A 21,929-nucleotide genomic window follows, 5' to 3' on the forward strand; every position below is an offset into this window, starting at 1 on the left:
GAAGGAGTTCCTGAGTCTGGACGTCCTGCATTTCAGACTCCTGTACCTCCGACCTGAGGGGAGGAGAGTGAACAGTTTGTGTTGGGGGTGGGTGGGGTCCTTGATGATGGAGGCAGCCCTCCGGTGGACTCTGTGTCTGTAGATGCTCTGCAGAGAGGGCAGGGGAGTCCTGGTGATCAGTTTGTATTTGGAGCCTGTGTTTATCTGGCTGCTTTAAGTAATTTTACTTTTACTTGCAAATTTTAGAATATAAACGCCAAAGTCCAGAGTCTGTTCAACACAGACGATGCCCATTTTAAACCTAACTATTGACAAAGAGGCTATAATTTAACAGCAATTATGTCTAAATGTTGTTCACAAGTTGTTTCATTTGCCTCCCAAAGATCCAGTTATTGGTTTAAGTAAATTATTTTCACTCATTTGTCTTTGTCACTATTCTTGTGTACCTCCTCCGTGTACAGTAGATGTGAAAGGCATCAGATTCATCCTGTTTAAGTGGCCCACTGCCAGCCTAAACGCCAAGTGACACTAATAACTGCGTCCCCGTATATATATCATGTTGATTTGTTTAAGAAAAGTGAAATATTCAAAAATTAATATTCAGTCACAGAATTTCCCTCTCATGAAATATTTGCAAAGGGCAAAAGAACACAAGCTAAAACCAGATGAATGGATTTTTCACGGTGGATTGATGTAGATGGGATTTCATTAATATGCATACACTATTTGGTGAATGAGCATTAGTGGAGGGTTCAGGTGTTCTATCGAATATTCAAATATAATTAAGTCATTTATTCCATACAGTTCATGCTGATGTGAAATGGGCTTTTCAGTGGAAATAGTTTGTTTTATGTACCAATGGACAAATTCATGTTTGTTTTTTTTCTACCCGCCACATAACAAACACACACAGAGCCTTCAGACATCTTCTTAATACAGATATAAGCTTAAATACAACACACTGATCACATTTTCCACATCAATTTAATCTTCCTCATTTTGCCTCGAAGGTTAAACCTGCTTTGTTATGAAAATAGCATTTTGCCTTTTCCCTTAACAACAATGATCTTACTGTAGAATGAGAATAAGATGTTGAAGAGATATCATTTACTCTAAATGTAGTCAAGGCCGGTATTTAAACATAAATTGAATTCAAATATACGAGACCTGTCAGTCCTTTTAATATTAATCTTGTTCATCCTCGGATGTGCAAATACATTTTCTCTCTTTGCCAAATGAAATATATCTCACATACAATTGTAGCCTCTGTAGCGTAAAGCCTGCTGTGTTCCTGCCATACTGTTGAAAATTACATGGTTGGATCCATTTGAATTTTAAAAGTTTTGACCAATTCCTAAATTATTTAAATAAAAATTTCTTTTTCTAACTTCCTGTACTCTTTGTACATGTTCTAATACATCAGGGTTTAGGTTGTTTTGCTCAAAAGCGGCTATGATCAGACTTTTCATCATAACAGTGCATCAAATAAGGAAGTCAGAAGTGTAATTAAGCAACTGCAGGTTCACCACATCAACTTAACAGGTGATGAAACATCAATATTGTGTTCACGACTTGTTTCCACTGCTCCCAAGGCGTCAAAACTTATTATAAAAAAACTTACTGCAGGTTTAGCTGGTGTAAAAGAAAGAGTTCAGTCATAGATATCAATCAAGGACAGTGTGAACACCCCCACACAGTCCTGAGGAGCCGTCTGAGCAGCCACTCACCCATGTGGGTGTCCAGACTGAAAACAATACAGACAGTAGTTCAGTAAACAGTGAATCATTTTTTCATCGATTCAATGAATATTAACATTAATGTCAGTGACTGGAATTGCAATGGCACATCAATAACGTGTGCCCCCAGAGAGAGAGAGAGAGGTACAGAACGTAGAGAAGGATCAGCTCAGCAAACCTTGCAATACCTGTAACAATACTTTCATAGCTGTTTAGTTTGTCAAGGAGGACATTTCACAAAGGTCTGATACCATGGAAACACAGCTGCAGGTAATGATGCTAATCAGAGATACCTGAGTTTGAGTAAAGCAAGTTACTGAGAACGGTGGCGAACGATGGTCAATCGACAGTTGTGTCAGTCACATCATCAAAATAATCAGAGGCGCTTGTGATTCAGGATGGGCGGCTGTAGGTCGTTGTGATTACGTGTGTGTGTGTGCGTGAATGCACAGTAATAAGTCAGGAGCTTTGTATAGAAGCGCTATTAAAAATGCAGCCATGTTGCAAAATAATCCATTATTAATGTTCGCTGTAGCTACGAGGAGGAGCCCCTGCTTTGGCCATGATAACGGTGACATGGAAACAAGAAACCTGGTTTCTGTGAGAAAGGCAGGAAATCAGAGAATGTATGTAAATGTCCTAAAAACTGTATTTCTGTACATGCACCTGGTCACTACTCAGATTTCACATCCACCTTCTGCTTTTTTGAATAAAAAGTATTTAAAGAGTATTTATGAGAATTAATTATAAGGCTAGTCGTGTTTTATATGTTCCATTATTGTTAACAAATCCCACAAAAGACCAAAACCAGCACTGAATTTATTCTACTAACAATTATTTTCTGTGTAGCAAAATACTGAAATACCTCCTTTGTTGTCTAAAACCCTTTAAAGACACATAAATGAGCCACAGCGAGCATCATGTTCATTCTTTACCATGGCGCAGCATGGTAGGCCGACTTATTTTCATTTTTCCTCTGAGTAAACTATCAGAGATCTGTGCATAGCACACAGGACAAACACACCCGCTGCTGAACTCTTGAGAGCGTCGACACAGCGAAGACACTCTGTGAGTTCTGTGTACTTTGGAGCCAGTTGAAGACTGTGGGGACATACGCTCTGTTGCCACTTTATAGGTTCACCCAGCTGAAGCTAATACAACAGTCCTGCGTTAAATCTTACCTGTTGTAATGCAGGTATTTTAGAAACTGTTCTAGAGAAGCGTTGGTTCAACTTAATGATAATTTTGGGTGCAGTTGTTGAATTGAAGTGCACAATACTGAAGGGTGTTTCTGTTATTTTGTGCATACCATTTATATTAGTGAGGGCGGGCTCACCTCTCTGCATAATGCAATGCAGTTCAACAACACCTCAAACTACACCCTCCAAAATGATCATACAGTTAAATAAACGGCCCTCCAGGACACTGACTAGATGATGTGCGAGCACAGAGTCCTGGTGGTTTATTTTGAAATGTGAACAGTGTAATTCTGCTGTTTAACAGTAGAATAAAATGATTACTTTCCAGAGTGGTAAAATCCATCTTCATACTATTATACACCACAGTGAAGTGTTTTGGCATCTGATAAGCCTTCAAAATCTCTATCAATTATTCATCCAGCCTTCTTGGATTGGATTTCATTGTCTCATCTGTGCCTGATACAATAAGCCCCCACCAGCACCACCCCCTTGCATATTGCTGTTTGAACACCCAGGGACTTGGTTGAACCCAACGCTATCTTAAAATGTTAGAACTCATATTAAAAATAAACTTAATTTGTGATTATTTTGACCTAAATCAAGTCCATTTAAGTTGCTGCTCCCTTCAAATGTCATTTAAAATTATGATTAATAATTTAGGCACCAATGGGGAAAAATAAAAAAAAGATAAATAAAAAAAAATCCCTATGTATTTGAAAAATGCTAATTCACATCTATATTTGCCCAGAGTGTGACAACAAGTCACAGCCTGTTAGAAAAGCATCAGCACTGACCGCCTGGCTCCCCGTATCCCCTCAAAAGTTGTTGCCATGGCGATGCCCCGCTTGTCGTGACTAAAAGAGAGAGGAAGCAGAGACCATTGAGCTTGAAGGCTCTTACCGAGATTGTCCATTTCCCACTAAAATAGGCCAGGTACAGGGGAAGAGGCGCGGAGGGCAGGAGCGAACAAATTAAACATGCGGCAGAGAAAAGAAGAGGCTCTGAGATGAGCTGCCAGTGGTCTGGAGAGGTGGGCGTTGAAACATTTTGCTCTTATAAATTAAGCTTTGGCTGTGATGCTGAAATGTGAGAGACCCAGAAGCTGGAAAAACTCAGACATAATGACTGATTTTTATTATGCATGTGGATAAACTCCACCGCACGTGAGGCTCTCAGAAGCTTGTGTAGTACAAAGTCATTTTTACTTGTGAGACCCACAGGGTTAAAGGCGCTCATTCATACCGAAACTATTTAAAAAACACTGACACAGTAGAACAGCACAACTGATTCATGGTCTTCCAACTCATAAAGTACAGGAAGGAACAAACAAGTGGATTACAAAGCTCCTCTCATTTACTTTGGCCAAAACAGTCTTTATGAAAATAGCTGAAATAGCTCCCTAAACAACACTTGAGCACTTGTTATTTAACGGTGTCAAGAACCTGAGGAGTCCACAATTACAAACTAATTATACTGTTATTTTTGAGCTTGATTCTGATTCTTCAGAGCTCAGTCAGCGTTCTTAAAGCTGCATTCATTGTTTCTCACTCCGGGGGCAGAACTCGACAACAGGTTGGACATATTTTGGCCTTCTAAAGTTGATGGGGATGAAATGTTAGCGCGTCGATTGACAAAGAGCAACATTAGCCATCAGAGTTGTGACTCTGGGAGCTCAATGTAGGTCTAATATTCACTCCCCATCTAGTGCTGCTGTGGGAAACATATCTGGCTCTTAAGCTGCTAAACGCTTCATCAGATTCATCATTCTTTGATTTGCTGTTGTTTTTCTCGGCAGATACTGTACAAATGCTCCCATCAGAGCTTTTTGAGTGAAAACAGCTGCACGCTGTGGCTGGAAATGAAGGTGATGAACCAAAACAGTTCATTTGAAATTTAAACCTGAAAGATGTTGACAATTTTGATGATTACATTTTCATTTCATTACAAAAATGAGTTTTTAAAAGGGGGATTTCATATTTCTCCACCAATGTTATACCATTGTGTTTAACAAGTAAAGTATATTATTCATTTTTGTTAATGCTGCACTCGCACACCAACAGACATGAGTACATTTGGAACATTTCCAAGATAAAATTCAAAGAGCCAGAGCCAGTAAAAGTGGATTTATTGCTTCTACCTTCTGAGCTGGAGCCATTTTGTCACCGGTCATTATTTTTGTCAGTTTTGTCCAGCTGCATTGTGAGACAATAGCACCCATGGACACCACGCTGGAAGTGGGTTTTCTTTTGTCGTCACATTACCTGCATGAGGTAAATCATCTCTGTGCAAGTGGATTGTTTCTGGAAATGCACAAAAATGCTTCACAGTCCAGAGGCAGCAATTTGGTGTTGGATGTTCAACCAGTGTTTGCTCCTCTCGACTCACTTCCATCTCCTCACTCTTAATGAAAGGGCATGTTGGTGGAAGATGTCAGTTGCTTTAGCTGATGGCTAGCTGCACTGACTAATTTCCCATCCAGAGAGGTGAGCATGTCTGGAAAGGACACACCTGCCAACACGGCTGTCAGCAAGTGTGTGAAAATAGTGGGATAATTGAGCCGTGCTCAGAGATCTAATAGTGGAGAGGAATACAGCAGTATAATGGCCACTTTGCTCACAGATTGATGCACAGGACTTTTCTCTTTAATCCAAGGACTGAGCTGTCACAGTTGGATGTCATTAAGGAGACAAGGCATTCCCTAAATGACAAAGCTACAATCTGCCAAATCGCCACCACGTATTGATGTGCGACAAATGTACTGATTTCTCTTCAGGCTCTGAATGGCGGTTGTATGGGGAAGCCAATTTAGGGGAGCAATTTTGTATCCGCTGTGTGTGTGTGATGTATGTGCTCCACATCTATAATGTGCATGCTGATACATGGCTCCCATGCGGAGAATGGAAACAATTGGGAAAGTGATATTTGAAAGTTTGGCCAAATTCCAAACGCTATCCTTTTGGCTTGAGAACAGAGTCCTTGCAGACCTGAGAGACAGCAGTGCACAGGTGATCTTGGGCTGACAGACTATCAAAGGGACAGATGGCATTGCCAGCATCAGTGACTACATGACATATTGGTAGGTTAAAGGGACACAGTGGAGGGTTTTTGACAGCCACAGCAGTAGTCTGGTGATCGTGTGCGCATAAAAGAAATACTTTGATAGTCACGACAGAATTCCTAGAATTAGCATTTTGAAAAGCCCGACTCCTTCTCAGACTCATAAATCTAACAAACGCAGAGCAAAAATGGTGGAAACAGAGGAACCTACTTCCTCCGGTGATAAAGTAGCAGAATATGTGATGTCAATCGAGGAGAAATCCATCAACTTGTGCAGAAACCATGTTCAGTTGATGCCATTTCCAAGCAACTTATTCTGAAAACAACAATACACGACATGTCATGTAAGACTAAGACTATGCCATAAGCCTGTGAATACAGAGAAGGGTTGAAAGAGTTGAAGGATTTTTGTTCAATACATTTTGCAGCATTTACACAGAAGCTGTATTTCCTGGGTGCCCACTGGTCAACAAACACCGTGTGTGGAGTATCTGAAAGGTGTGTTTCTGAAAGGGAGAGACACCGAATGTGATGAATTCTTCTTGGAGGGCAGGGATGTCAAATGAGGTGATACCACTGGGTCGCTGCAGAAATATTACAAAATGTAGTTTTTCCACATTCAATGTATTATTATTTCAAGTGAATGGAAACCAGTTTCACCCCTTTTTAGAAAAGAAAAGAAAATCTTGCAGCTCAAAAAAAGTGCTCTGAATTTTACATCAGTGCTACGATGGAATCACTTCATTCAAGATGTGTGTGCACAGACTTAGGTGTATTTTTGAGGCTGGCACTCATTAGCTTGAACCTGCATTTGGGGCTTTCTTCAAAATGAGGCACATATGCTGCATTAATTAGTTTTAGACTCGCAACTGAGTATGACAGGTGACAAACAGACCCCCCCGCCCTCCAAAACCTCTTTCTCCTCTCATAACTCACCTCCTGCTGAAAGTTAAGTGAACCTCTAAGGTTCCGTCTGGCTTTCACATGATGAAATAGACAGGGAAGTGAAGAAATAGATGGAGAAATGTAATCGCTTGTGATTTTCCCCCCTCACCTGTGCCATAGATCCGATGTTTTTAATCAACGTGAACAGCAAAAGCTGCCTGGAGTAACATTTTTTAAGCAGGTCAACAAGTGGTTCACATTTATTTGCATTGTTTGGTTGTTAAGTCGTGCTCTTAGGGGTTCGTTCAGCAGCAACACTGGCAGATGACACAACAAAACCCTCATACAATTCAAACGCACCTGCTAATGTCAGGCTCAACAGCTCTTGAGGTTTTGAACCCCAAGTCAATCCTTGACACCTTGAAATCTTAAAATATTGCACTGTATTCTGTGCACGTGTGTCACATTCAATTACACACGAATAATCATTCTGTTTTTGTTGTTGTTTTGATGCTGGAAAAACAAAAATCGCATTTGGAAATATCAGTAATGGTGCTGCGTATTTCATTGTAAACGTTTAATGTCGTTGCTTTTATCAAAACTGTTTGCCTAAGGACACCAGATGCACTTAAACCAGTGAGACAATTCCTTATTAATCCAAACTGTCAATCATTTCCATCTGGCGCTGAGCTCTGTGCCCTGCTTCATCTGAACGGTCTTCCACACCTCTGACTATCAATTTAGCATTTCACCCACAGCAGTTATTTATAAAAAATACATTCTTTCATCTTTATAAAATAAACATCATATTACATCATGTCATGTTTACATCATGCACTCACAGAAATCAAGACACAGCTGTTAATGTGATGCTTGATTTCTCATGTTAGCCAGTAACTTAAATAATGAATGAATTACAATGATGAATTAATTACTCATGTCAGTTTCAATAATGTAATGTGTATGTGGTATGTGGTATGCAGACGCAGACCAAATGCAGGCAGCATGAGGACTTTTCCTGGTGGACTGACTGCCGCGTTCGCCTATCGTGGGCAGTCAGTGAGACAATAGTTGAAACTTGCAAAACTAAAAAGGAAAGGAGCAGAGGGGGAGATATTGAAGAGTAGAAAAGCACCACAGGCAAAGCTACAAGCTGCAAAACAAACAACATCCTCATGTGTGTGTGTGTGAGGTTTTAATGATACTAGGCTGGTAACTGTCACATCACCAAAGCGGTTAATGGTTTGCGTGAACAGGGTGGCCTCAGATTGAGAATTCATGGCCTGATTACTGTTTCAGTCCGGCCGTGGTAGTACTGATTATGACATAACTAGTCTTCCAAATAAATAAAAATCAGAATTGAGAGGACATTGAAATTTATCAGTAAGAGCCAGTGCAAGTGGAGCCTTCTCTAATTCAAGGCCTTCCTGTCAAGGCTTTGGTCAAACTACCATTTTCTTCCCTTCTGTGACACTCTGTCAGGGTTGTTGGCAAACAAAGTTGGAGTAAATGTTTTCCATGAAGCTACAACCAGGGATTTGTCGCTGCACGGATGTGTTTTAAAAATCTATCCATAAACGATACCCTCAGTATTCTGTGTGAATAAGACAAAGCCAGTCCAGGAGATCATCCATTACTTTATTCACCACCGATAAAACTTCTGGCTGTAATGTGAACTGTATAAGGAATACATGTAAGCTGGTCTGAATTTCTGTTTGGGTGAGGCTTGGATTAGAGGCTGTCACCATGAGCTCAGCGCTGCTAAAGGATTCTTTTATCACCGCAGGTTTTTGTAAGCGTTGCTACACCAGACAGAGATTGTGCCACAACAGTGCACCTCAAAGACAGCCAAAATAGCATGACAAAGCAGGCATACGGGGACCAGGATAACAAAGGAGATATTCTGCTTGGCCTCCATCTTTACATAACTGCTGAATTCTATTTTTTCCTCTCGACTCTGCAGCATTTCTAGTCTGTTAGCAGCCACAGGTCAGTGCAACAAAGGTCAAACGTCATAGAGTCCTTTCATGTGCTTCTGAATAATCACTCTGTGCTGGTTCAGGAGAAAATGAATTAAAAGATCACGTCCAAGCTGATTTGAACACATTTGGAACTTCGTCTTTGAACACACATTGCGGCGACTCTTATTTAAGTAGCTGTGATTAAAGACTTATATGAAATTTCAATTATAATCGTCCTTCTGAGACTTCCTGACACTGTTTACATACATCCATGTTTTCTCTGGTGGCGGCCCGTCTTTATGTACAGCATGCATGACAGCATGCAGTCTAGCACAAGCCTATCTAAGAAAGTAGCACAGCAGAATTCATCCGCAGGTCCCTGCACCTTAAAACTTTATAATTCCTGTTGTATTTCTGATAGTAGAGCCTGTTTTTGACTCCACATTTCAGAGGTCAGCCTCATCAACACTATTTACAATTGGCCAACATAAAAGCTTGCACATGAAAGTTTACTGAAGTCGAGGTCGATGAGACTTCACCTTGACTTTGGAGTCTGAATATTTCACTACATGAAAACATCATTTAATTTGAATGAGGAGCTGGAACAAGCTGATGCAGAGTATCATCCTGTTCCGTTGGACTGTTGAATGGACTGCCGCAAGATTTTGCACACTCATGGCCCCCTCAGGATCAACTGTACTAGCTTTGCTGATCCTTTAAATTCTCCCCTAGCACCGTCATCAGTTCAGACTTTCAAGTTTTTCGACTTGTCTTACAGGTATTTGGTCACAAAGTTTAGTTTTCTTCCAACTTTCTAGCAACTAAAGGGGAACTTAAAGAGCAAAACTGTGATCTAAACAAATAGTTTTCACTGATAAACGTAACCGCAGTGGCAACAGATTAGAAAATGCTCATATAACTCGTGTGGTATTTAGAAACTAAGGACTTTTTTAAGACGCAGTGTTCTGTGAATGCTGCAAACTAGAGGAACGTAGACGTCTACTGTTAAAAATCACAGTGACTGCATGGTCACAGCCAGTCTTTAATTTGTTGATTTATGGAAAAAGGTGGTGTCAGAGAGGTTTGTGTAAATGGATCATCTCTGTGTACGACCTTGACCATAGAATGTGCTAGATTCTGTTTACTGCATGTATGTAAATTTAGCTATTGTCCCAGGCTTCTTTTCCAGGATTAGCCCCTCATTTCCCTGGCACAGTTCCTTCACCCAGGGCTGTCTCTGCTGTGTACACACATCTACACAAAGCCCCTCATGTCATTTCACTGATACTATTCTGCCTCACAACACCAGAATACACACAGTCTCCTCTGTTGTTATTATCAATATACCAAGAGCGGGGCAGACACTGGACTTGACTTGAGGGAGTCAATTTAATCAGCGCCTGCTATTTGTGACTTTGACCTTGACAAGATGTTTGTCTTTGGATCACTTAGTGTTTGGTGTTTATTTTCTGCTTTTTGATGATAACTACTGTCACTTTTGTTTGTTTTTTTTATAACGAACACATCACCAGTTGTCAGTCAGTTATTTTGACCTTATCTCGGTTAAAGTCAAGAGATTACATATTCTAGCACAATCCTCAGATCCTCAGAAAGAAAAACACGATCACACACACACACACACACACACACACCAGGCTTCTGGCCTCCTTTCACATCCACAAGCATAAATCCTGGAGAGTTTTTCAGCCGTTGTTGAAATGACCGAGGCTGGAGGCAGCTCAGTGACAGCGGGATGGGAGGAGAGTGTTGGTGGGGGTGTGTGAAGGGGGTTGATAATCACGCTTGAGAGAAGGAAGGGCAGTCTGGTGGATGGAGAGAATCTCCACTGGGTTTCTTTTTTTTTTTTTTTTTTCAAAACAGTGTCCCCATTAACAGGACTGATGTGCATCTCTGCAACAAGCTGCAAACTCATTTGGCCTTGGGAGCCATCGAGAGTCCTCAATGTGTTAGGATAAGTCACTCCTGAGACCACTAAAAGCCATTATTAGAAGGTGTTTATCGAGCTAGCCATGGCCCAGATACAGCGTAATATCCTGAGAACAGTTATAGCCCATAATTATATTACATTTTGGATGAAGACCGGCTGTGATTAGATAAATGATGAATAGCTCCATCAAAAAAAAAAAAAAAAAAACAGGTTCCAGGTTCCTTAGGAGATACGCACTGTTGGCTTTTTCACAATGAGTTGGAACAATTGCCTTCCTTCTCATGACCAAAATGAAATACATAACATGGACAAAGGTTTATATTTTATGAGAAACACCGCAGACAAGGAATAGCTTTTGTATGACATTATTCTTCCTTGCTTCTATCTAGCAGGTGTAAATTAGACAATATCCAATCTCATTTCCAACATTTCTTTTCTTTTTTTTTTTTAGCTTTGTTTAAGCTTTCTATTAAAAGTTTGTGCCAGAAAGTGAGTTGAAATTGAATAGATGTGCTATTCCCAGTAGACAATCCCTCGGTATAAAAAAAAAATCTTAAAAAAAAGAAAAAAGATATGAATTTATAATGAAATGAAGTTTCACTGTCCTCTTTCCTTTATCTAATCAAATTACAGCCAAATGATGTTAGAGTCTGCCACAAATGATACTCCTTCTCCGAATTTAAAGGAATTAGTGGCTCATTGTTTCTTCCACTTCAGGACAATAAATCGCTCCCCTCGCTCCACATAACTAACTGATTGTCATAATCTATATATGTGGTAACGGCTGCTGGTCATAAAATAACTCATACTCATGCTTATGTGCATTATATTTTATATAAAGGTAAAGTTCAGCTCCGTTATGAGATGTTATATCTATCCTTGTGATACATCAGATATCATAGCTTTATCTTAATGGGGCCCACCACTAATTTTACATATAAAATAACCACCAGGCTTCACAGAGATGCTTTTACATTATGGTAAATGTGGGTCCCATCATATTTGGAATCTCAGCCCATAGTGCACCAGTCTTTCTTTACCTGTCTCTGTAGAGCCTCTGAAGTCTGAATCACTGCAGTACTTTTCATCGTCACATGTTATCTGGTTGAGATCCTGAAGAGTGTTTTGGGCTTCCTTCCAATTAGCGTAACAGCTGTCAAAAGCAAGGAGACCTGTAAATCACAGACGTAGAATCAGGGATCAGGCTGGTTAAAGTGTCTCTTAAATCACTGCTAAAGTCAAACATTTATGACCATAATTTAATCATTTCATTTTTTTTTACTTTATTTGTTCCATTAGCTGCTTTCCTCTTCTTGGCTCAGTGCTGCTGTCTTCTTAAAATTAGACACTTTTTGACGTTTTGGAGAAAAAAAAAACTCAATAACTCTCAGGACAAGTCACTCTGTATGTAAGCAGCGCAGTGCGCTACCCGAGAGGCAAAAGATTTAACTGACATTTTTAAATAGGTTCAATGAATAGGTTCATTGGGACTTTAATTACATTCACTCTTTAACAGAGAGTGTTGTGGGCAATGGAAGTGGATCTCGACAAGCCAATGTGCTCTTATGACACCCCACCCACATAGCGCTGCTGTATTCCTGATTGCCCCTCTATCTGCAGGCAGCATGGGCACACCAGCGAAATCACTAATGCTTAATTAGCAGATTAGAAGATCCAATTAGGAGATCTCCTCTGTCTCAAATCAACCCTCTGTCAACATGTCCTATGAAAATGAGATACTCCACGTACTTATTTAAGGTGGGTGTTTCTCCCCTCCCCCCCCTGCCAGAATGACCACTCTTAACTGACTGTTGCATGCCTTGTTCAGCCCTGTGGACACCTTATTTGAAGCCCATTTGAGATGAATCATTTATATTTCAGCCAAATTTCAAAGGGAGACCGAGCTGTGTGTCAGTTTTAAGATATGTCCAGACAGCACTGACGTAATATGAAAACACAGAGCTTTATTCTGCAATAATTTGGTTGTGTTTCATATCTTCTTGGGTTGAAAAGAAAGATCTTCATCAAGCTCAGGAATGTGGTTTATGATTGTGTGCTTGAGAACACATTTACAGAGGCTTTACATTGTTTTAATGCCATACCTTGCTTTTAAACGGACAATTTTGTTTTTCAGTTTCATGTGAAAAGACTTTTTTGGCAGCTTCTCAACACAAAGCAGGATTGTTTCTTATGATGTTTCTTGTATTGTTTCACGATGTCCTCACACATTGTCAGCTCTGTTAGCAGTTATGTTCTGAGATGAATATCTTGTGCTGCAATAAATACACAACAGAAAACTGGCCAAGGCAAAGCTGCATGTACAGTAAACACAGGATCACAGTGTCTTAGCAAGACTCTTGGATTATACTACAACCATTATTCTTGAATCTGCCCCAACTGTCTACTCTCATTGAGCTCTGGTGACTCTGGCGATTAGTGAACATCATTTTCAAGGTCATCAACTCAGTCAGTATGTCTGGTCTTGTAGGGAAGCCGTAACAGCACATTGTTCTTTTACTGTAAGATTTCCTGTATGAATGGACTCCTTAACCTTTTTTGTGTAGGAGTTATAATGGTAAAAACAACTACCACTACATTTGTACACTCCAGACTCTTTACATCCCTGCATCGCGAGTTTATTGTGTGTAACTTCAGAATAAAATTCCTCTCTGAGCAGCCTCTGATAGACCAACTTCCACAAAGCCAGCTGTTTTGCAGCGATGCTTTAGAGCTGCGTTAATTTGTGTTTTGTCGCCAGTGGGCACAATATATCCTAAACACACTTACTGACAAACAGCCCAGATACATTACAGGCAGCGAGTGTACACTGGTTACTTGCTTTTATTTGAAACAGCTGTCTACTACAGTGAATGTGCTGTAAAACCAAAACAATAAGCCAAAATACGCTAAAAAAGCTCAAGAGTGCTGCAGAGTTTGGTGACAGGTGTGTTAATCTGTTACTCTGAGTGAATAAAGTGGAATAATGGCTCTCAAACTTTATGATATAAAGTAATTCTCCTTTGAGTCATGATCACTGAGCTTATGACTCAAAAAGCTGTATAGACTGCACCAACCTTTTTGGAATATTTATTGTGATTTTAGGCTCCACACTTGTGTGAAAGAAATTACTATACGATATTTTTTTGTGAATATTACCAAGAGTTGCCGATTGTTACAGTTTTCCAGTTCGATGCGGATGTTAGATGCTTTTCTTCAGTGACAGAAATGACTTATACGAAAGGCAATAACTAAAACTGCCTTGTATGTGCACTTCTTTTATTGCTAAAGCAATGACCTGTGCAATCTGACTGCAATTTGAAGTTTGACTCCCTGTGTGAGCTAATACCACAAATATACCGTATCTCACTATGTGACAGTAATTGCTCCTAAGTGATACTACCTGATATGGCATGTGAATTGATTTGTATGGTGTTATTGAGACTGAATGTGTCCAGACCTGTCAGCACATGCAGCTCTGCAGCTCTGCAGACACACGTCCAGGCACTTTTTAGGCTTACAAAGCAGGGCTGTTTATATATAATATAGAACCCAGACAAGCCTTTGTGTTCTTTGGTTTGATTATAACAGGAAACTGTTGGCTTTGTCATTTCCAAAGCAAGTAACAGACCTGCAAAGCTTCATGATCACTTTGATTTTTGTAAAAAGAGACTGTGTGTGTGTGTGTGATGATTGAATCATATATATATATATATATATATTTATCACATTTTAAAATCAAATCTTCCTGTGAGAAGATTTTATTGTGATCAAACTAGGAAGAGACAAGAAGATGTCATAAAAGCAGGGCTGCTTGTGCACGATCAGTAATGATAACACACCAGCAGAGCTAAATCTACTCCAGATAACAGCAACAGCACACTACATGAGAATCACACTATGAAATCCTCCTGTGAACACCATGAATATGAATTCTTTTTGCACATTAGGTGCTGTTAGGGTTTTAGAAGGTGTTTGCACAGGAGCTTAGAGATTCCTTTTTTGATTTATCTGTCATGTTTGGTTTTGTTTTTTTCTTGTTTTGTTTCTAAATGTCAGACTGCAGGTTCCTGACATGTAGATTATTAATACATTATGTGTTTGTAGGGTACAAAACTAAGTGCTGCAAAATGACAAGAACATACATATTAACAAACTGTCATCTCTAATAAAGAGAAGATGGGAGCTGCTGGTTTTATAAATACACAAAGTTCTTCACAGACTCAGGGTTTATTTTTAAAACTATGCATACTGTATTGATCCTACGCAGCAAATTAACAAAGCTTATAGCAGTTAAAACAGGAAGCAAGGCAAAGTGAATGAAATGAATATTCAGAGAATCCGACCTAACTGTCAAAGGATTTTAATGGTTTATTACAATTTGGGTCTTTGTTGTTAGTTTTAGATCATTTTAATTCCCACATCTCAGCATTTAACTTGTGAAATAAGGTCACATTAAATTGAAATTCTCCTTTAAATGACTTACAGTCTTACTGGCCGCTAGGTAGCCATATTTCTCTGTTTATTTATCTTTTTATCTTTATCACCAACCTCACGTCAAACTTCTTGAAAACCTGATTTTGAATGAGTCTCCTTCAAACCCACAGAACGTTATTTTATATTCTATTGTGCCTCCCAAAGTGTCCAAGGTTACTATATATAAATACAGCATTAAATGTTTTTCAACTTTAGTAAAATTGGAATAAAATGATGCATAAGACATGTAAACTATCTAATTTTTATGGAATGATCATAAAAAGTGATGTCCATGCTGAGGATATTCATGGTCCTCAGAAGAGGAGGACGTTCCCGTCCCTCTAGCACCACCAACAGGCACATGTATCGCCCCGGTGCTGATAAGGCCCTAAAGGGCCAGTGTTGTTTACACAGGTTAATCCATAAGGCAGAGCTTATTAACAAATGGCACGACACGAAGATGATGTAAAGACTTGTGTGTTGTGGAGACTTTGATGTTCTCTTCTCTCCTCCTCCTTTAAAATTAATTTAAACCAGGAAAGTTTGATTAGACAACCAGGAATGATTCTCTGCAACCATTTAAGCCGCCCCCATCACCCGAACCACGCTGCACACACCAAACACACGCTCTCCCGCTTCCCCCAAAGCCAAAGTCCACATTAACATCGTAATAGGAAAGTGTGTTAAAGCACAGCTTTAGCAGCCTGACAAGAGTGAATTGGATGTCAGAAGGATTCCTGCTCAGTTTAATTGAATCTGCCCAGCACTAAAAAAGAAAATCTGAAGTCAAAATAACCCATTAGATCTATCAGGTAATGTTTTGTTGAGTTTGACAGGTAGCACTGCTCTGCCCTCTCCCCCCTCCTGCGTCCGAGTGTAGGGGGGTGGGCGGTAGCTGATGTTATCCATGATGTTTCTCTCTCTGTTTCTGTTATTTGTTAATAAATTGCGGCCGGCTCTTTCTGTTTCCTGGAGCCTACTCAGCAAATCCCTTGAGTGTCGAACTTGGCTGGAGAGCGTGTGGAGGGGTTTTAGTGTGTTACTTCAGCTAATGGATGGTGGGGGCTGCTCCACGTGACCTGATTGTTAAGAACTGGCTGTTGATTCAGTGTCCTGGCTTCAGGTTTTTCTGGCATTCCCTGTTTTCTGTAAAATAAGTCTTTAAAAAAGACATTAGCTGGGAAGTGAAGGTGAAGTATATGGAGTAATGGGGTCTTAATAAGCTAAAAGCACAAAAATGTATTAGTAATGCACACATTATATGGAGGAATTAAATCCAGGCCACTCAATGCAACAGTTAACCACATGAATCGTCTTCTCTCTGCAACCTCAACCCCTCTGGTTTGGCTCTTTCCTGTCGCACAAAGTGTGGGCTATCGATGAAAACTCCTCCTTTGTGTTGTGAAGGGCCAATCACATCCACAAACAGATATATACTTGGGGCTGTCATGGATCCCTACACTTGATCAATAGCTTTCACATAGCATTACAGCCAAGAGCTTCAGGGGCTTGTTGTGCACTCCCAGGCATCTTTATAACGTAATGCCTTCTCTTTAGGCTGATCAAATATTCCCACTCAGGAGTCATTTGTGATGGTTTTGTTGTGTGTACGATCGCCTTAAACCTTCTTCCACAGATTTCTTCTACATATGATATTTTTTTTTAACATTAACCTAAAGGGGGAAGTGAGGAAAATGTTAAAATACTCAAAGCTAGATTTACTAAGGCTTCTGCAGCTGCTATCAAGCAGGCGCACCGGGCTGGTGTCTGCATAGGGCACCTCTATCCTCATGGCACGTGTATGTAAAGGGAGATTGCACAAATAATAGGAGGAGACAAGTTAACAGAGGTTGATTATGTGTTAATTGTGTATTGAGCTGGATTTACTGAGGTCACGCTATTTGCCACTGACAGTTTTGTGTTGGAAATTCTCTGCGTCTAAAAGGAGGCATAAACATGGCGCTGATGGGATTTACAAGAGCCACAAGGAAAACTGCCGTGCATTAAATATATATACCTGTTTATAGTCACAAGCTGATTATTAAGCAAATGTTTTCTAATCAAGATCACATTTACTTTCTGAGCTCAGTGAGAGTTCTTCTTCAGGCGGGCCGAGTGCGTCTAGTGGTGCAGTACCCAAAGCGGATAATAAAATTCACAAATACTGAGGCTGCAAACCAGAGCACACATTTGCACAAACACCATTTTCTTGTTAAGTGAGTGATCTCTCACAGCGCAGCAGGAACATGGTCATTTTTTTCCTATTTTTCCACTCAGTTCAATCAATTCCTGATTGCAATCCAAACTGTTATTGTTGGTGCAATTTGGTAGAGTGTTTATTAAAATGTCAACCAGATAAAAAGGAGCCGAACTGATCCCAGGAGAATAACTTTTTGTTACCTCTTGTTACTTGAAAACAAACCACACCAAAATTATACATATTACACAGTATAATAATACAAACAAATCATTTCAGAATGATTAAATCTGAAGTGATACGTGCAACACAAAAGCATGGACACAATAGAGAACTCAGCCTTATATAATAAAAACAAGGTTCAGTTCAGGTCAGTTACAAAGTCTGAGACTCCATTTAGGTACTCCAGGGCTCAATGTGAACATGTTTGTCTTTGTAATCAACAACCTACGAGGACCTACATATTAAACCATTAAATCAGTCCATTTAATATTCAGCTTTGTTATTCTGCTAAGGAGTAAAAGATAAGTCATTATTAAAGGCAGCTTAAGCTCTGCATGGTCAAAATCAGCTCCAATAATGGCAGCAACATGTTTCAGAGTGGTTAAAGCAGCAGTTCATAGGTGCTTAGGTAAAGTTCCTGCATTTAAATGTCTTCCATGAAGTAAAATCTATCACATTTAACGGTCAGACATCCCAGTAGGGAGTATCGTTGTCTGTCCACTCTGAGTTTGTTTTCCCTTTGCTTTCAGATTCACGAGCTGGAGAGGGAGCACCCAGAACGGTGGACCACGCCGTGATCGGAGGAGTGGTGGCCGTGGTTGTCTTCGCCATGCTCTGTCTACTTATTGTCTTGGGCCGCTACTTTGCAAGACACAAAGGTAGTGGACCTGAAAACACAGCTTTTTAACCAGTACAAACGCATTTAAGTACAGCTGCACCCGGCAAGCTTGTTACACACAGTATGCAGGAAGTGAAGCCTTCTAATTGGACCAAATTCTAAAAATATCGGGTTGCAGAAGAAGTTGCCATCCAGATGCTGCACAGTGGGTTCAGCCTAAATGAAACTATAGACAGAGGCTGGAAATATTCACCATCTACAGGAAGTGGAGCAAACACTGGACTCAGCAACATTTACTGACGGCAGTAGACTGGTGCATAAAATATAAGACATCAACTCACGCTCAGATCATGAAAGGACAGCTCCAGTATTTTTAATCATGGGCTCTATTACTATATATTTTGATTTCAAAACTTTAATGGAATTGATCCAATAGAAACCACTCTGCAGGCAGCCAAGGACATGTGGTGAACAGGCCATAATGTAGTCCTTTGGGGCAATAGCACCAAATCAAAGTGGACTCGCTTGTTTTTGCCACTGACCGGCTCAGATTGTAATTTGAAATGTCTGGTAACGTTGCAGAAAGGATGCCTCCAGAGAAAGACCTGTAAGATCATTATATCGCTCCACCAGACTGCAAAAACAGCAATTTTACACGGGGAATTGCAAACTTAACAATCTTTGCCGCAGTAGATCAGCCCCTCTCCTGTTCTGAAAGGTAAAATTGTCATTTTGAATCCATGATATGCAAAAATAGGGCCCAATACTACCCCCCAAAAAAATCGGTATTGTCTCTAAAGACTAATAAACTAATGCAATCAGCCAGTAACACACCGTCCTACCACTGTACATGTACCACACTGTTACTGCTGAAAACTGCGTAGGTGTGTTATAAAGACGCCATTGGCTCTGTTCAAGTTTGGCAAACAGGCACCTGACAATAAACTCTCTTCCCATTTATTTTGAGAATATGAGACAGAATGTACAAACTGAGTTGGGACAGTAAATATTTGGAAGCCGGGAGGACACATTTGTACTTTACAAATCAAGCCGTCCCTATTGACAGAGATCAAATGAAATACAATAACATTGGACTCTGCTGCACAAATGGATTCACTTCCTGATTCTGGGTCAGCTTTGGATGAGTGATTGCTCTGTGCAACACTATATAGGTTTAAATTACAGAGAGAGCTGGGGGCAATGCTCAGCTAGGCATCTCACAGAAAACATAGCATAGAGGGAACACACGTTTTATCAATGAAAATATTATAGTAAAAAACTCTCAAAGTCAAAATAGTGCTCTGGATTTTTTATGTTTTTTTTAGTATTCTTACAGGCTAAAAACACAAAGTCATCCAGTAGGCTATAAAGTTTAGCAGGTGGAGCCTCTTTACTTTGTGTCAGTGAAAAACACTTTTTACATCCTTTCCAAATAATGGAAAGACGGCTATTAAGGCTACGGGTTACTGATGGTGAGTAAAATTACATTTTTCATGCAGTCCTGCTGAATACTGTGATGCGTCTCGTCTGCTTCCCTCATAACCAAGAAATAATTATAATCTATAGCAAATTTCACACTTGATATTTCTTATGCAGGAGGAAATGGAATTGGACACATTAACCACTTTAGAAAGGAAATACTCTAAATGAGGCAATTTAAAAGTGTAGGAGAGACGTGAACTCAGTGCCTCCCCTCAGATTTTCTGTCCAGAAACTGTACGTTCAGGTAAAAGTCATTTCCCTTTTCTGCTAATCGATGGCTGAACTGAAACATTTCTGGTCCGCACAGTGTGGAAAACACTGTGTGTAACTGCAATACAGTTCATCATATTTCCATCAGTTTATATGACTGGTGCACAGTCAACCCACACAGTTCATTATTCGTAATCAGCTTCACCTTCGCTGTATCGCTGCTGTCTGTCAACAACGGCTTGGATCTGCTGGTGAAGTTTAGCTCTACTGCCAAAGTAGTGACCTCAATTGTTTGTCTCTGTTACTACCAGGCTAGTAAACAAAAACCATCCCATGTCCAATTTACTGACTCCTACATGGTTCATTAACACTGAAAACCTAACCTACAACAAAATTACTACAAAGATGAGCAGTACTGGACTGGAATTGTCCTCCAATGCTCACATTTGATTTATTGTCACAAGCCAATTTTTTGCTCTCAGACTGTTATTTTCCAATATAAAATGCAATAAGATGCAAATAAACAAATCGAATAGAGGGCACTTTGATTGAGAGCGCTGTGTATGGCCGTTTAAGGTGCAGTGGATGCCAGATATGAATATTCATGAAAGAGCAATAATGATCTTTTTTTTTCTCTTTTGCCCTCTTTTGGTGGTTACACATATGCAAATGTCAGGAAAGGATTCATCTAGAATTTCAGGATGATGAGGGAAAACTTTTAACTACCTCTGTCAGAAATTTCCATAATAATTAGACAGCTAGAAAGAAAAAAAAAAACCCACCCGCAGCGATCCATAACCCTGAGAAAACACACAAAAGTCAGATGACTTCAGTAGGCCGGTCAGACGTGAGGATCGTGTCAGGATCGTGGCTGCCCAAGTGCATATAAAATGTAAGATTCAATATTTTTATCTTTAAATTGTCATGAAAACAAGAAGGAAGAAACACAGAAAGGAAAAAATTGGCTTTTTCTTACGTGCATTTTTAACATATCCAAAGGCACCACTGAACCCCTCAGTTCTGTCTGTTCAAGCAGCATTTATGCCTTTTCTTTTCTTTTCTTTTCTCACAGTGCCTTTCCTCATTTGATCTGAAATATTGGCTTTGTTATCAACCTCCACTATGATACGATGTGAATAAATCACGAAAATTAAGTTTGAAGTGGCTTGGTGGTTCCTTTTTTAATTCTTGCTGAACTTGACAAGGTTAATTTGAAGGTGTGAGCCGTGCTCTTCCCCACTCGCAAAATCATTTCAAACCCCTGATTTTCTTGTGCCAACCTTGAGTGAAAAAGAAGGAAAATGATGTATAATGTGAACATTACAGCCTACTGGTGTTAGGTTTGTATAAATGGCCACATGGAGAAGGATTTGCATAATTATGTGCTGTGGGATGTAGAGACGCATTTTAATCTTTTGTATCATCTAAGCAGCAGGCTATTATCCAGTCCGTGACACTGTCCTTCATCCCCTCCTTCTCAGGTACCTACTTCACACATGAAGCCAAAGGAGCAGACGATGCAGCGGACGCAGACACAGCTATCATCAACGCAGAGGGTGGCCACACCAACTCGGACGAAAAGAAAGAGTACTACATCTAATCAAAATAGGACCCCTCACTCTAGTGTCCTCTTTGGGACGCCGAGCTGTTTTTGGGGGCCGGGGCTTGGGGAGATGGGGGTTAATGGAGGGATTTGAGATCACTTTTAGTGAGAGTAGAGGGGTCGAGAGGTAGAAGAGAGACGGGGTTTTAAAGAAAGGCCTGGTTTTAAGCCGTTGTTTAGTCTAGTCTGCAGATGTAGATGGAATGTTTTGTGTGTAAAAAAAAATAAAAATCAAAAAAGGACAAAAAATGGGAGGGTCTGGGTTTTCGGTTAACTGAGAAGGGAATGGGGTTGGGGGTGGGAAGGTGCGCCAGACGTTGCCAGAAATCACTGTAGA

General features: G+C 40.1%; 1 protein-coding gene across 1 annotated transcript in view; it reads left to right on the forward strand.

The window, feature by feature from the left end:
- Nucleotides 1-21,625, forward strand: part of cadm1a (cell adhesion molecule 1a) — a 323,688-nt gene extending 302,063 nt beyond the window's left edge. Inside the window, exons 9-10 of the mRNA XM_070843336.1 lie at nucleotides 18,209-18,337; nucleotides 21,471-21,625. Coding sequence (XP_070699437.1) covers nucleotides 18,209-18,337; nucleotides 21,471-21,589 — 248 coding nt within the window. The 3' untranslated portion in view covers nucleotides 21,590-21,625. The remainder of the gene's footprint in view (nucleotides 1-18,208; nucleotides 18,338-21,470) is intronic.
- The last annotated feature ends 304 nt before the right edge of the window (nucleotides 21,626-21,929 follow it).

Source organism: Pempheris klunzingeri, chromosome 14, assembly GCF_042242105.1.
Source record: "Pempheris klunzingeri isolate RE-2024b chromosome 14, fPemKlu1.hap1, whole genome shotgun sequence".
NCBI classification, from domain to species: Eukaryota; Metazoa; Chordata; class Actinopteri; order Acropomatiformes; family Pempheridae; genus Pempheris; species Pempheris klunzingeri.